Raw genomic sequence first — 13827 nt, 5'->3', positions numbered from 1 at the left:
TAAAGTAAGGGCGAAAAATGGGCAGATAGGTGCCTCTGCTGATAAAAGCACTTGCTGCCAAAGCCAATAACCTGAGTTCAGTTTGGACCTGCATACTGAAGGAGAGAATAAGTAACCCTCTCACGCCACACTCTGGTGTACAGTAACACATGCATGGGTTATACATGTATGCACATATACAAAACAATTAGAAAGTGTAAAATACATTTTTAAAGGATGGGCAGGATTTGGTGATTGCATCTATAAAAGTCAGGAAAAGGGTGAATCGGCTCAGGCGATAGGACTAGGGACAGTGGACAAACGGTTGATGCCATTGTGGGGCTCCTTTTTCAAATTTTGCACACAGACAATAATAAGGTTAGGACTAAATATTAGTGTGAAAATGTAGAAGGCGTCTGAACACCTGAGGCTTTCCCACCTTCACTCTTGCAGCATAGAAGCCTGTCATCCCATTTGCCCTTTTTGTCCCCATTTGGCCAGAGTTGTTGGCCTCATGGGCCCTCTGGGGAAAACACTTGGATGTCTGACATTTTAAATGTCCATTCAGCACCATGGTAAACTACAGGGATGCTGGGCTAAACAGCTAAATCCCAGTTTATACTTTTACTATAGTTTTATTAAAAAGTCATAGACTATCTAAAGAAGGTAGGAGCGTTTGGTTGCTTTGAAATTGCCTCACTATGTACTCCTGGCCTGGTCGAAAGTTCTGTACGTAGACCCGGTTGGCCTCAAACTCACAAAGACCCACCTATCTCTGCTTTCTGAATGCTTGTACCACTACACCTGGTATAAAATAGGAATTTTTCCTACCTTTTTAGTGGTGCTGGGAATTGAACCCAGAACCTTGCATTTGCTAGTCTTCCACTCAGCTACATGTGTCCTGCTCTAACATGTGCGTTCTTTCTCTCACCCCCACCCCTTTGCTTTTTGGTTTTTTGAGATAGTTTAGGTAGACCATCTCAGCTCAGGCTCACGGTTCTCTTAGCCTCTCAAGTGCTAGGATTATAGGCATGCACCAGCGTTCCTGGCAGTTAGGTTGGTTTGTTTGTTTGTTTGGGTTTTTATTTTTGTTTTGTTTTGTGTTTTGTTTTTTTAAATTCTGATCTTTTTCTTCTAATAACATACCAGAAAAAAATGTCCATCTGGGCACAGACATACTCATCCGGAGGCCAAAGTTTCAAAATTGAGTTTCAGTATTTGGTTTGCTGTTTTTATTCTGCTTTTTGCTTTAAGTAAAGTATTTTTTTCTCTCCTGTCTAGTCTCGTCCACCTGTGACCACCTCCAGTACGATCCCTCCTGCTGTAGTAGCAACGGTCTCAGCCACCAGAGCTCAGTCCCCCGTCATCACTACAACGGCAGCGCATGCCGCTGACTCAGCACTAAGGTATCTATAGGTGTATATATAGGGGCTGCCCTGCCATTCCCCTCTTGTTTGCTTTCTTTCCTTCATTTAAGTCTGTAATTACAATGCTTTCTAAGTCGTACTCTAGATCAGGGCTTCTTAAACTTTTTTCAACCAAGAAATTTTCATATCACCCTGAATATATAGGTATATAAAATAAGTACAGAAACCAAATATTTACTGATAATAAATCCTAGCAAAATATATTTTAAGGTTCAGCAGTTAAGAGTCCTTGTTGGAAATGAATGAACGAATGCTTGTTGCTCTTCAGAAGACCTCAGTTTAGTTCCCAGTACCCACATTGAACAGTTCAACTCTCCAGAACCTAATGCCCTTTTCTGGTCCTCAAGGGCACACACACACACACACACTAATTTTTTTTCTTTTTGGTTTTTCAAGACAGTTTCTCGGCCCTAGCTGTTCTAGAACTCACTCTGTAGACCATGCTGCCCTCAAACTCAGATCTGCGTGTCTCTGCCATACTGAACGCTAGGGTTAAAGGCTTGCACCACCACCACCCAGCAATAAAAATAAATTTTAAAGAAAAAAGTGAAATGTATTTTGAAGCAATTCTTTAGCATATACATAATTTCACCATTTATTAAAGATGATGTTTCATCATGAAGTACTTTTCAATACTAAGGAAGTGAATGTGCTTATTTATTTTTGCATAAGGAATTAAATCTTGGCTCAGTACATCTTCAAAGCATCTTCAACGTTTTACAGAGTTGATTGATACTTTGGTTTTTTTAATTATCAATACTGAATGCCACTTTATATAATATAAATATACAGAATGACAGAAATATAGTTAGGGCGATTTGCAAAATTGTTGGAAATTCTATTCTAGTGTAACATAAAAAGGCGGGAGCATGAGACTCTTAATCTCAGGGTCGTGGGTTCGTGCCCCACATTGGGCGCCATTCTGTAACATGTTGGGCCTGCTTGTTTGTGTTTTCTGTCCCCGCCTGGTACCCCACAGCCAGCAGGCCCCAGAGAAAATCAACCACACAAGAGATCTCTATAAGTTATAATGCTGATTGGCCCATTAGGTCAGGCTTCTTACTGGCTAACTCTCATGTCTTGATTAACCCATTTTTCTGATCTATGTTAGCCATGTGGCTCAGTACCTTTTTCAGTGGGGCAGCTCACATCCTGCTGCTTCGGTGATCTGGGCAGGAGTGGAAGGAATCAGTTTCCTCCTCCCCAGAATTCTCCTGCTCTCCTTGCATCATTTCCTCTTCCTGTCTGGTTTTCCCACCTACACCTCCTGCCTGGCCAATCAGCATTTATTTAAAACATGATTGACAGAATACAGACAATTCTCCCGCACCACTTCCCCCTCTTTTTTTAAAAAAAAAAAAAAAACAAAGGAAAATATCCATAGTCCATTTTTGGGAATGTGGACGTAGTATTCCAGGCTACTTCCAGCTGGTTGGGGGCACTGATAATCTTATGGGAACCTAAAGGAAATTTAGAGTTATGATCAAGTCCTGACTGAAGTATCCTGTGAGTCTTGATCATCTTGGGCAGCAGTCTTGAACCTGTTCTGGATGAAGAACTCAGACATCTGGGCCATCTGTTCCTATCGGAAATTGCTCAGGTGGTCTCCCTTGGTCAAAGATGATTTTTCTTAACTCTGAATAAATCCAGAGCCTCTCATTTTCTGTGGAAACAAAAGCAAAATCTCTTCTCCAAAGTAACATACCTTTTGACTTCAATTTTGAAGAAAAAGTATTTTCAAAATATCTATCTTGAATTAATTCTGAAGCATTTATAAGCAAATATCTTTTAGCAGCTGTTGCTCCTTCCTCAGCATTTAAACAATTTAAAGAGAGCATAATAGCAAACAGTATCAAGATTCTAAGTGTATTTTCCATCTTTATGTGGCTTTATTTTAACCTCTATTTCTTTTATTTTTACTTTTAACTTTTGGCTTTTTGGGACAGGTTCTCTGCATATCTTTGTCCTGGAACTCCCTCTGTAGACCAGGATATCCTTGACCTCCCAGAGATCCGTCTGTCTCTGTCTCCCCGGCTACTCGTTCTTTCTTTCTTTTTTTCTTCCTTTTTTTTTTAACTCTGAGAACTTTAACCTTTAGCCTGTATATATTTTTAACACAATGTAAATGTAAACCATTTAGAGGTTTTCTTACTCTTTGAATCTCTGTTTACTGTATATCTCTCTCTTTCTGACCATCTGGGTCTTTAATTTGCTAAGGAATATGGAGAAAACAACATTCAAAAGCTCTTAAGGCGTTTCAAGGTCCTTGCCAGGAAGCAAGCTGCGACAGTGTTTCCATAGTCTGGACTGCCTGCTTGAAAGAGTCAGAGTTTTCCCTGACAGGACGGCCCAGAAAGCCGGCAGCGCAGCTTTTTTTCCTGCCTCGGCTGAAAACCTAAAAGCTTTACTCTAGTCTTTCCCAAGCTTTCTCAGGCTTTCTGTGGATGCAGTTATCCACGTGGGCGCCATTTGTAACATGAAGGGCTGGGCTTGCTTGTTTGGATATCTGTCCTCCCACCAGGTCCCCACAATTGTTTAGTCCCAGAGAAAATCACCCACACAGAGATCTCTAAGTTATAATGCTGATTGGCCCATTAGGTCAGGCTTCTTACTGGCTAACTCTCATGTCTTGATTAACCCATTTTTCTGATCTATGTTAGCCATGTGGCTCAGTACCTTTTTCAGTGGGGCAGCTCACATCCTGCTGCTTCGGTGATCTGGGCAGGAGTGGGAGGAATCAGCTTCCTCCTCCCCAGAATTCTCCTGCTCTCCTTGCATCATTTCCTCTTCCTGTCTGGTTTTCCCACCTACACCTCCTGCCTGGCCAATCAGCGTTTATTTAAAACATGATTGACAGAATACAGACAATTCTCCCACACCATTCTAGTCTTGTAATTTATAGCTATAATTCATTTTGGCTTTGGGCTTTTAGATTTTTTTGTTTCATAGGTATGACTGTTTTGCCTGCATATGTGTATATGCACACTTGCACATTTATGAATGGATGGGTGAGCATGTGCCACAGCATATGTGGAGATCAGAGGGCAGCCCGGTGTCTGTTCCAACCTTCTGCCTTGTTTGGAACAAGGTCTCTTACTTTTTCTCAGCATACCAGACTAGCTGGCGTTTGATCTTCCAGCAGTTCTCCTGCCTCTGTCTCCCGTCTCTGTATGAGCACTGAGTTGCAGCCAGCCAAGCTCCACCTTCTGTGTTTTTGTGAGGTCAGGGGCTACAAACTCAGCTTCTCATCTTGCACAGCCTGTGCTTTTCCACAGAACCGCCTCCCTAGTCCCTGGGATGGTTTTGGTGCTCTTCCCTGTGACTCTTCTTTGCCTTCCCCCCTCCACATCCTGTCCTCTTTATGCCTACTAGTTTCCTTTCTACATCAGATCACATGCATGCTATTGTCCTTCCTCACTCTAGTCTCAAGACCTGCACACATATATCCACATATATACATACATAAAAATTAAAAGCGAGGATCTGCAATTGGGAATGTACCTGTCATTTGAGTCTAGGTTGCCTTGTTTAATAATTTCTAGTTGTATCCAGTGCCTTGCAGATTTCATTTTTCTTTATTACTAAATAAAACTCTGTGTGTATTGTGTACTACCTTTTTGTTATCCATTCATCTGTTGATGGACATCTAAGCTGACTCTTAATTCCTTTCAATTATGAGTTGAACTATAATAAACATAGCTATACAAGAATCTCTGTGGTAGGATAGGAGTCTTAGGAACGTGCCCAGGAGGGGATTAACAGAGTCTCGTGGTAATTGTAATTTTAGTTTTTGAGGAACCTCTACCCTCCATTATTCTAGTTTCTACATCTATCAGCAGCAAGGTTCCTCTTTCCCCACATCCCCATCAGCATTTGTTACTTTTTTCTCAGGCACGCAAATCAAGCAATCTAACACAATGTACTTTAGAGACATCCTAATTTGATATTATATACTAAGGAATGATAAGAAAATACTTAAAATCTTCATTTTCCATAATTAAGCCAATGTTTCTGTAAGAGCAGAAACCTTTGTATGTCCAGTAAGCAGTGCCATTCTCAACATGCAGGAGCCAGACCGTTTCAGGTCATTTTCATTACTGTCGGCTGGCATTAGCTCACAGCAGTGCAAAGTGCAAGTGTTGTGTGCTCAGAGGGCTGAAGAGAGTGTTCTCGGGAGAGTCAGCATTCATCTAGACCAAAGGGAATATAAATTCAAAAAAAAAGTTGAAGGTATAAGGTGTATCTCTTGCTGCGGACAAACTACAAGTTGCATAGGTACATGGGATGATTGGAGGTTTGAAAGGGATGCTAGGAGACTTAAGAAATTTACAGGAGCAGGTACTGTGGTGTACTCCTGTCGTCCTAGATATGCAGGGGATTAAGGTAGGGGATCAGCTGAATCCAGGAGTTGGCGACTAACCTGGGTAACATAGAGACCTGTTTAAAGAAAAATTACAGAGCCATAGAGGTTAGGTCTGGTTACTGAGGGATGATTGGGGAAGCTTTTTGTTAGTGAATTTGAATTACTTTAGATTTGTTTTGATAATTTTTAAATGTGTGTCTGTGTATGGGTATGTGCATATGAGTGTGGACCTGTGGAGGTCAGTGTATCAATACCACTAGAGGTGGACTTACAGCAGGCATGTTCAGAATCGAGGTTCCAGGTTCCTGCCTATTCCCTTTGAGGTCCCAGACTCATGTCTGGCCCCGCAGAGATCTCTGGTTCCTGCCTATTCCCTCAGAGGTCCCAGATTTAAACCCAGACCCGTAGAGGTCCTGACTCAGGCCTAGTTCCTGGGAGGTCCTAGACTCATGCCCAGACCTACAGGGGTCCTCGCTTAGGTCTACTCCCTTGAAGGTTCCAGATTCAAGTCTGGACCCTCAGTGGTCTCTGACTCACTTGCTCAGCAGTTACTCCCCTGTACCTGTTCCTGTGGAGATTGCTGGCTCATTCCTGGTCTGCCAGTGTCCTGAGACTGGATTGGCTCCTGACTTCTGCTCCCGTGGAACCTGCTTCCTCAGGCCCACTCTGTCCTGGGTGTCTGGTTCAGTGGTGCCTCAATTCTTGAGGCATAATTTGATATGCCCCACCCCACTGTACTTCGTGTACCCCTTTTCTTTGAGAAGTCAACTTTAGTCTTTTACTATTGTTGCAGTTTTAGTAGCTTGCTGCCAGTGAGTCTGGCGTGCAATCTGTGTTTGAATTCCTTTCATTTGTTACTCAGTTATAACTGTAAGTTTGTATTTGAGGAAGGTTTTTCCACCGTATATAGATGTTATAAAACTAGGGGAAAGGTCAGTACTTGAAGTATGTGCATAAGACTAGTCATAGTTATCTGGAATCTTTCCTTAAGAGATCATCAAAAATACATAACATGAGAGCTTCATTGTCTTTGAATTTTTCCACAGAGAAATGTGATTGTTATAAGAATGTCTATTCAAATATCAGTAAGTAAGATAGAGGACATCCAAAATTCTGGAACTTAGAAGGCAAAGATCTCAAGTTCAAGTGGGTTACAAAGTAGACTCTGTCTCTAAAGAGCAAAGACCTCAGATATAAGTATTAGTGGAACCCCTGCCCAGCATATTCAAGAACCCCTGGGTCCCATCTTCAGCGCAGGGGTTTGGGGGGGAAGGGGAGTGGCCTCGGGTGAAGTTGCTCTCCTCTTGCCTCAGTCCCAGAACCCACATGGTAGAGGGAATAAAACAAGTCCTCCATGTTGTCCTCCCACCTCCACACGTGTGCGTGAGTACTTACTCAAATAAAATACATGTGTAACCTGCATCACGGACTAAGAACTAACTTATACATTTTGGTATTTATTGCTTCTAGTTGAAGCAAGATGACTGCCACAAGAGAGAAACGCCAGGGTCATTTATTTCATTGGTAAAATTGAAGACCAAGTATTATTTTTAACTATAAATTCGACAAAACTGTGAAAACAAAGTTTGTATGGGCAGAAGAACAAGATTCCTTGACTACCTTTCTTGTGTCTACGGAGAACTTGTAAATCACGCAGTGCCTTCTCTCCCCACAGTCGGCCCACTTTATCTATCCAGCATCCACCATCGGCAGCCATTAGTATCCAGCGGCCTGCGCAGTCTCGCGATGTGACAACAAGAATCACACTACCTTCTCATCCTGCATTAGGGACGCCAAAACAGCAGCTCCATACAATGGCTCAGGTAAAATCAGGGTGAAGAACCGCCAGGGGATGCTTGCGGATAAACTTGAGTCATACCAACTTGTTAAAGGGCCTGGCAGTGTGAAATCAGTCATACTTTATAGACTGGATAGTGTAGGAAGTGTTTTTGTGTGTAACCGTGTCCTGGGGTCCCTTCACAGAAAACCATCTTCAGTACTGGCACACCAGTGGCTGCAGCTACAGTAGCTCCTATTTTGGCAACCAACACCCTTCCTTCAGCAACCACAGCTGGTAAGTCAGTGGTCCTGCTCTTTGTGCCAGACAGAAAGGAGCGGTGAGTTCGTTTTTTGTTTTTCACTTTTCCCCTTCAGAGGCAAACTCTTCCCTTTCCCGGAGAGCTTCCCCTGGGTTTTAGGAGTGTGTAATGCGGACAGGGAGACGACTGTTAAGGACTCTTCTTTTTACCCTCCTTTCAGGATCTGTGTCGCACACACAAGCTCCCACAAGTACAATTGTTACCATGACAATGCCCTCCCATTCATCCCATGCTACTGCTGTGACCACCTCAAATATCCCAGTTGGTAAGTGTTGTACGTGTTCACACAAAAGCCTGTGTGGAATTTCCAGCGCATATGACCAGGCCTTCATGTCAGAGGTGGTAGGATTGTTTTCATACTGTTGATTTTCGAAGCAACTCTGAATTTGACTTTTGCTTTTTTTTAGTGTGTGTGTGTGTTCAATATATGTGCATACCAACTCATGTTTTGGAGACAGTGTCTGTCACTGAACCTGGAGTTCACTAACAAGGCTAGGCTCGTTAGCCAGTACACCCCACGAATTTGCCTGTCTCTTGACTTTCCAGTGCTGGGATTGCAGGCACACTGTGAGTGCCACGCCCAGCGTCCTGCATGGTTTCTGGGGATCCAAGCTCAGGTCCTCCTGCTTCACAGCAAGTCCTCACCAGCCTCCAGAGTTAGATTTTTATTTTTTCATTTTAACTGACTTTATTGAAATCACTGATTACAGATTAGCCCTTCCTTTTCTACAGTATCATAACCAATTTAGCTTGCTTCTGCATCATCTATTGTCTTATAATAATTTTTTTGTTTTGAAATTACAATTACATAATTTTTTCCTTCCTTTTCCTGCTTCCAGTCTCTCCCGTGCACTCCCCTTACTCCCTTTGAAATTCATGGCTCCGCCAGGCTATAGTGGGGCATGTCTTTAATCCCAGCACTTGAAGGCAGGTGGATCTCTGTGAGTTTGAGGCCAGCCTGGTCTACAGAGTGAGTTCCAGGACTGCTCGGGCTACACAGAGAAACCTTGTGTTGAAAAAAGAAAGAAAGAAAAGGAAAGGAAAAAAAAAATCATGGCCTCTTTTTCTTAATTCATTGTTACATATATACATACATGTGTACACATACACAATTTGCTCTATCCATATAATGTTACCTATGTGTACATGATCTCAGGATTGACTGACCACTTGGTACTGGATAATCAGTGGTGGGTGGGGAGGTCTTTCCTGCAGAAGATCGTTTCTCCTTCTCTCAACATTCCCCAGTTACCAGTAATTTTGTTGTCTAGGGTTGCTACCCCACGAGTTTCCCCTTCTGTGTGCACATGGCTGTTGGTGTAGCCCTTGTCCAGTCAGACAGGTTGATGACAACAGTAATAATAATAAACTGTTAGCTTGCTTTTTTGTGTGTGTGTGTGGTTTTTTGAAACAGGGTTTCTCTGTAGCTTTGGGGCCTGTCCTGGAACTAGCTCTTGTAGACCAGGCTGGCCTTGAACTCACAGAGATCCACCTGGGATTAAAGGCGTGCACCACCACCCACCCGGCAAAATGTTAGCATTTTAACAGCACCACTAGCCATGTTTGGCTTGCCAGTGGGTAGTAATGGAATTGATGGTTTCCTGTCTGCAGCTAAGGTGGTGCCCCAGCAGATCACACACACTTCCCCTCGGATCCAGCCTGATTACCCTTCGGAGCGGAGCAGCCTGATTCCCATTCCTGGCCATCGGGCCTCTCCAAATCCTGTGGCTATGGAAACCCGAAATGACAACAGGTAGAAAGCAGTGTCTCAGTTACTTTCCTCTCGCATGTCAATATTTGTTTTTACAGATTTTCCTTTCTGAAAAATATTATACTCTGTAATTTCTGTTTTGGTATTATGAAAATATATATTTTTGTTAAGCTTTTATCCTTGTGGTGCACAATGTCCTATTACACATTTCTTTGTTTTGTTGAGTTCTGTTTTGTTTCTGGATTTGGTTGTTTGTTTTTATTTTGTTTTGCTTTGTTTTTTAACCATTTTTTTAAAAAGATTACACTGCAGGATCATAACCTTTAGTCCTAAGTTCTTATGTTTGTTTCTCCTAAAAACAGTGTGTTCTTGTAAGCAGTTGTGGATAACTGAAACAATTGTGTGGCTCCATCCTCCTTCTGACATCTTCAGAGCATTGATAGGCCAGTTATCTGGTAGAATAGCAATGTGGTTTTGTCATATTGTTTCCTCACAATTAGATTGAAGTTCTACATTTTAGGGGCTATATGATCTCACCATCAGAGAGTACATGCTAGCTATTAGTCCTGTGATTGGCTAGATTAACATTAATTAATGAAGGTGAGGTTTTTCATCATTGATATTCAATTATAAAGGCACTTTTTTGTGAATAATATAAGGAAATACTTTGGGTTTTAATAGCAAGGAACTTTATTCAGAATTGGGTATGCAAAGTCAGTACACTGCAAGAAAACAATGAACTCAAGCTAAGATGCTTTAGAGCCTGTATGAAATACCAAGACTGGCAGGTGCCGTGGCGCACGCCTTTAATCCCAGCACTTGGGAGATGGGCAGGTGGATCTCTGTGAGTTCCAGGCCAGCCTGGTCTACATAGTAAGTTACAGGACAGCAGAGCAACACAGTGAAACCCTGTGTCAATAATAATAATAAGACTATAATAAAATACTCATAATTTGAGACTGAATAATTTTCATTCATTGTAGTATTTTTAATAATTTGTGGCTGAATTAAATATATTTGCAAAGTAATTACTTTTCTGTTGTTTCTTCCATACTTTGAAGTGAAGAAGCTTTTCTACATACAACAATTATTTGTTTGAGTTTTGTTTGTTTGATTGTTAGTCAGCCTGAGCTTGTGAATTTAGGTTTATTGATTAATAGGATAGGGATTTTGTTTTATTCATTGCTGTCATTTGTTTAGTGTTCAAATGGCCTCCTCCTTTGGGATACTCATTAGAGCTTATCTATGGGTTTCTGCATCTTCCTTGCATTCTAGTCCTCCTTTATTTTCTGCCACAGTGTGTATCCATTGAGCTCAATGTCTGCTGTTTGCCAAGAGCCTTTGGATCATTGGGAACCTGCATTTCAGCTTTAGCCAGGCTTTGCTGTAGATTGTTCCTTCGTGCCTTTGCACATTAGTGCCACATAAACAGAAGTATTTGAAAACACTTCAGTTCAGCCCCATTCTATATTTGTATTTCTTTCCTCACAGTGTAAATCTTTGAGGAATACTTAGTTTTATTTAATATATTACTTTTATATATATACCTACCTAGCTAAATGTTCTCATTAGCTCTAAAAGTTTATAGGTTCTCTTGCATTTCCGATGTAAACATTAACATTCTGTTTATAAATAGGCAGGACAATCGTTTGCTTGTCGTACACAGGCAGTGTTTTTTCATTTACTTTAGAGAGTAACTGGAGCTTTTTATAAGGTTACTGGGATGGTTCAGCAGCTGGGAGCTGCTGCTCTTGTAGAGAATCTGGGTTCAGTTCCCAGCACTCACATGGTGGCTCACGGCCATCTGTAACTTCAGCTCCAGGGAATCCAAGACCCGCTTCTGTCCTCCAGGAAGCTGTGTGCACATGGTGCACACACATACTTGCAGACAAATGAAGTAAATAGTAATAATAAAATTAAAGTACAGTGTTAGTTAAAATAGTGAGTGCCCTGTCTTTTCTAATAGATTTCATTTTATACTGTCTCCAGTGTGATAAATAAAATTTCCTCTTTTTTGTTTTCTTTTTTGTTTTGTTTTGTTTTTCAAGACAGAGTTTCTCTGTAGCTTTGGAACCTGTCCTGGAACTCGCTCTGTAGACCAGGCTGGCCTCGAACTCACAGAGATCCTCCTGTCTCTGCCTCCAGAGTGCTGGGATTAAAGGTGTACACCACCACCGCCCAGCTGATTAATAAAATTTCTATTCCTATTTTAAGCCTGTCTGTCGGGTAACGTTGATTGTGGTGGACTTGACATTGTGCTTACTTCAGTTTTATGTAGAACTTTTCTTTTTTGGTCTAATTATAAAGAATAAGATGTTTTTTGTCATCTTTTCTCATATTTTCCCTGTCTCCTTGTCTTGCTATCAAGACAATATTAAGTTCAAAAAACAAAGTAAATCTCATTTAATATGTTCTTGTCTCTGATCCAGTTTCTATAAATTAGGTTTATTTGTTTTATGAATGTTTGATTAAGTTTTCCAATATAAACTGTGTACTTCCAGTTGAATTGATCAGAAAAGGCTTTTGCAGTCTGAGTGAGTTGGATGATTGATCCATTAGAAATGGGATCTTGCTACGTTACCCAGGGTCATGTCAAACTTCTTCCCATCTCCTGGCATTTTGTCATTTGATAATTCTCTTTCTTAGAAAAGTCAATAATTTTTCTTTAAAATCACCCACAAGATACGGTTTTTTTAACATTAACATGGGTACAATAGTAATCAGTTACTGTTTGCAGTTTCTTGGTTGTGTCCTTTGATGTAAGGTTGAGGCAGTTGAGAGATGCTCTATGGTGCTGTGAAGATGTCAAGAGGATCTGGGGGACAGGATCGTTTGAATCGAAGAAAATAACTGTTTTATTTTGTATAATCTGTGCTGTGTTTCTAGACCTTCAGTTCCTGTTCAGTTTCAGTACTTCTTGCCAACTTACCCCCCCTCTGCATACCCACTGGCTGCACACACCTACACCCCCATCACCAGTTCTGTGTCCACCATCCGGCAGTACCCAGGTAAGCTCCACTTTTACGAAGATTTTACACGTCATTTTTGTCAGCAATGAGAAGGAAATGGATTTCAGTAGAAAATATTCCAGCTTCTTTCAGATTCAGGTAGTACTAACATCCTATCTGAAGACTTTAAGCACTTCAGTCACCATTTTTATGATCTTTGAAAGGGTTGTAACATATTTGTAATATTTTTTTATTTTTATTTATTATTATGTATACAATACAGTGTTCTGCCTCCATGTATGACTGCATGCCAGAAGAGGGCACCAGATCTTATGTAGATGGTTGTGAGCCAGCATGTGGTTGCTGGGAATCGAACTCAGGACCTCTGGAAGAGCAGTCAGCATCCTTAACCTCTGAGCCCATCTCTCCAGCCCCTATTTGTAATATTTTAATGGTTTCATTCTACCCTGAAAATATTTATGCTAATAAATTTTGCTGTGCCTTAAAGTGGCATCATAATTTCTATATAATGTTATATTCTACAAGGATTTTGCAGGTTTGTTTCCTTTGTATTTTTTTTTGTTTTAGTCTTGGTATTGTTTAACTCGCCAACATGATTTGTAAATACTGATCTTTCATAACCCATGGAAAATAAGTATTTTGTGTTTGGTAAGGTTTATTTTATTTATATATAAATCTATGTGCACATATGTATGAGTATTTGGAGAAGTCAGAGGTTGGTCAGACCCTTTGAGCTGGAGTTGCCAGCATTTGGAAGCTGCTGAACATGAATCTGATAGGGCAGGAAATGTGATTAACTGCTAAGCCATCTCTCCAGCCCTAGAAGAAATTCTTAGTTTTGCATTTGTATAACTTTGAGCCAGGTATAAGGGTATAATATATGATAGAGTACCGGCAATCGGGAAATTAGGGAAAGGGTGTCACAAATTCAAGATTACTCTGGATTACATAGCACCTTCCAGGACTACCTGGGTTACTTTGCATGACCCAGTCCAAAAAAAAAAATTAGAGCTGTGGATGTGGCTCAGTTAGGATCATTTACCTAGCATGCATTAAGCTCTGGACTTCACCCACGGCATTATAAACCGAGCTTGATGTCCATGCCAATATTCCCAACACTGAAGAGAGACCTGGGGAATCAAAAAATCAAGGCCATCTTTCACTACATAACAAGTTTGAAACCAGCCTGGGGTTTGTAAGAGCCTGCTTTTGAAAACCAGAACCGTAGGCAGGTACCTGTTCCAAGTTTCGTAGCCTGAGTTTAATCCCCAAGGTCTAC

The 13827-nt window shown here is 41.1% G+C and overlaps 1 protein-coding gene across 3 annotated transcripts in view; it reads left to right on the top strand.

Annotated features, from left to right (window-relative positions):
* Positions 1-13827, top strand: part of Sap130 (Sin3A associated protein 130) — a 71903-nt gene that overhangs the window by 18475 nt on the left and 39601 nt on the right. For all 3 annotated transcript variants that reach the window (XM_048442573.3, XM_048442574.3, XM_048442572.3), the window contains exons 7-12: positions 1261-1385; positions 7445-7592; positions 7753-7843; positions 8029-8133; positions 9480-9621; positions 12466-12587. In XM_048442573.3, coding sequence (XP_048298530.1) covers positions 1261-1385; positions 7445-7592; positions 7753-7843; positions 8029-8133; positions 9480-9621; positions 12466-12587 — 733 coding nt within the window. The remainder of the gene's footprint in view (positions 1-1260; positions 1386-7444; positions 7593-7752; positions 7844-8028; positions 8134-9479; positions 9622-12465; positions 12588-13827) is intronic.

This window comes from Myodes glareolus, chromosome 13 (assembly GCF_982192425.1).
Source record: "Myodes glareolus chromosome 13, mMyoGla1.1, whole genome shotgun sequence".
In the NCBI taxonomy this organism is placed as follows: Eukaryota; Metazoa; Chordata; class Mammalia; order Rodentia; family Cricetidae; genus Myodes; species Myodes glareolus.
The sequence above is the reverse complement of the archived record's forward strand: the minus strand, read 5'-3'. Positions and strand labels throughout refer to the sequence as shown.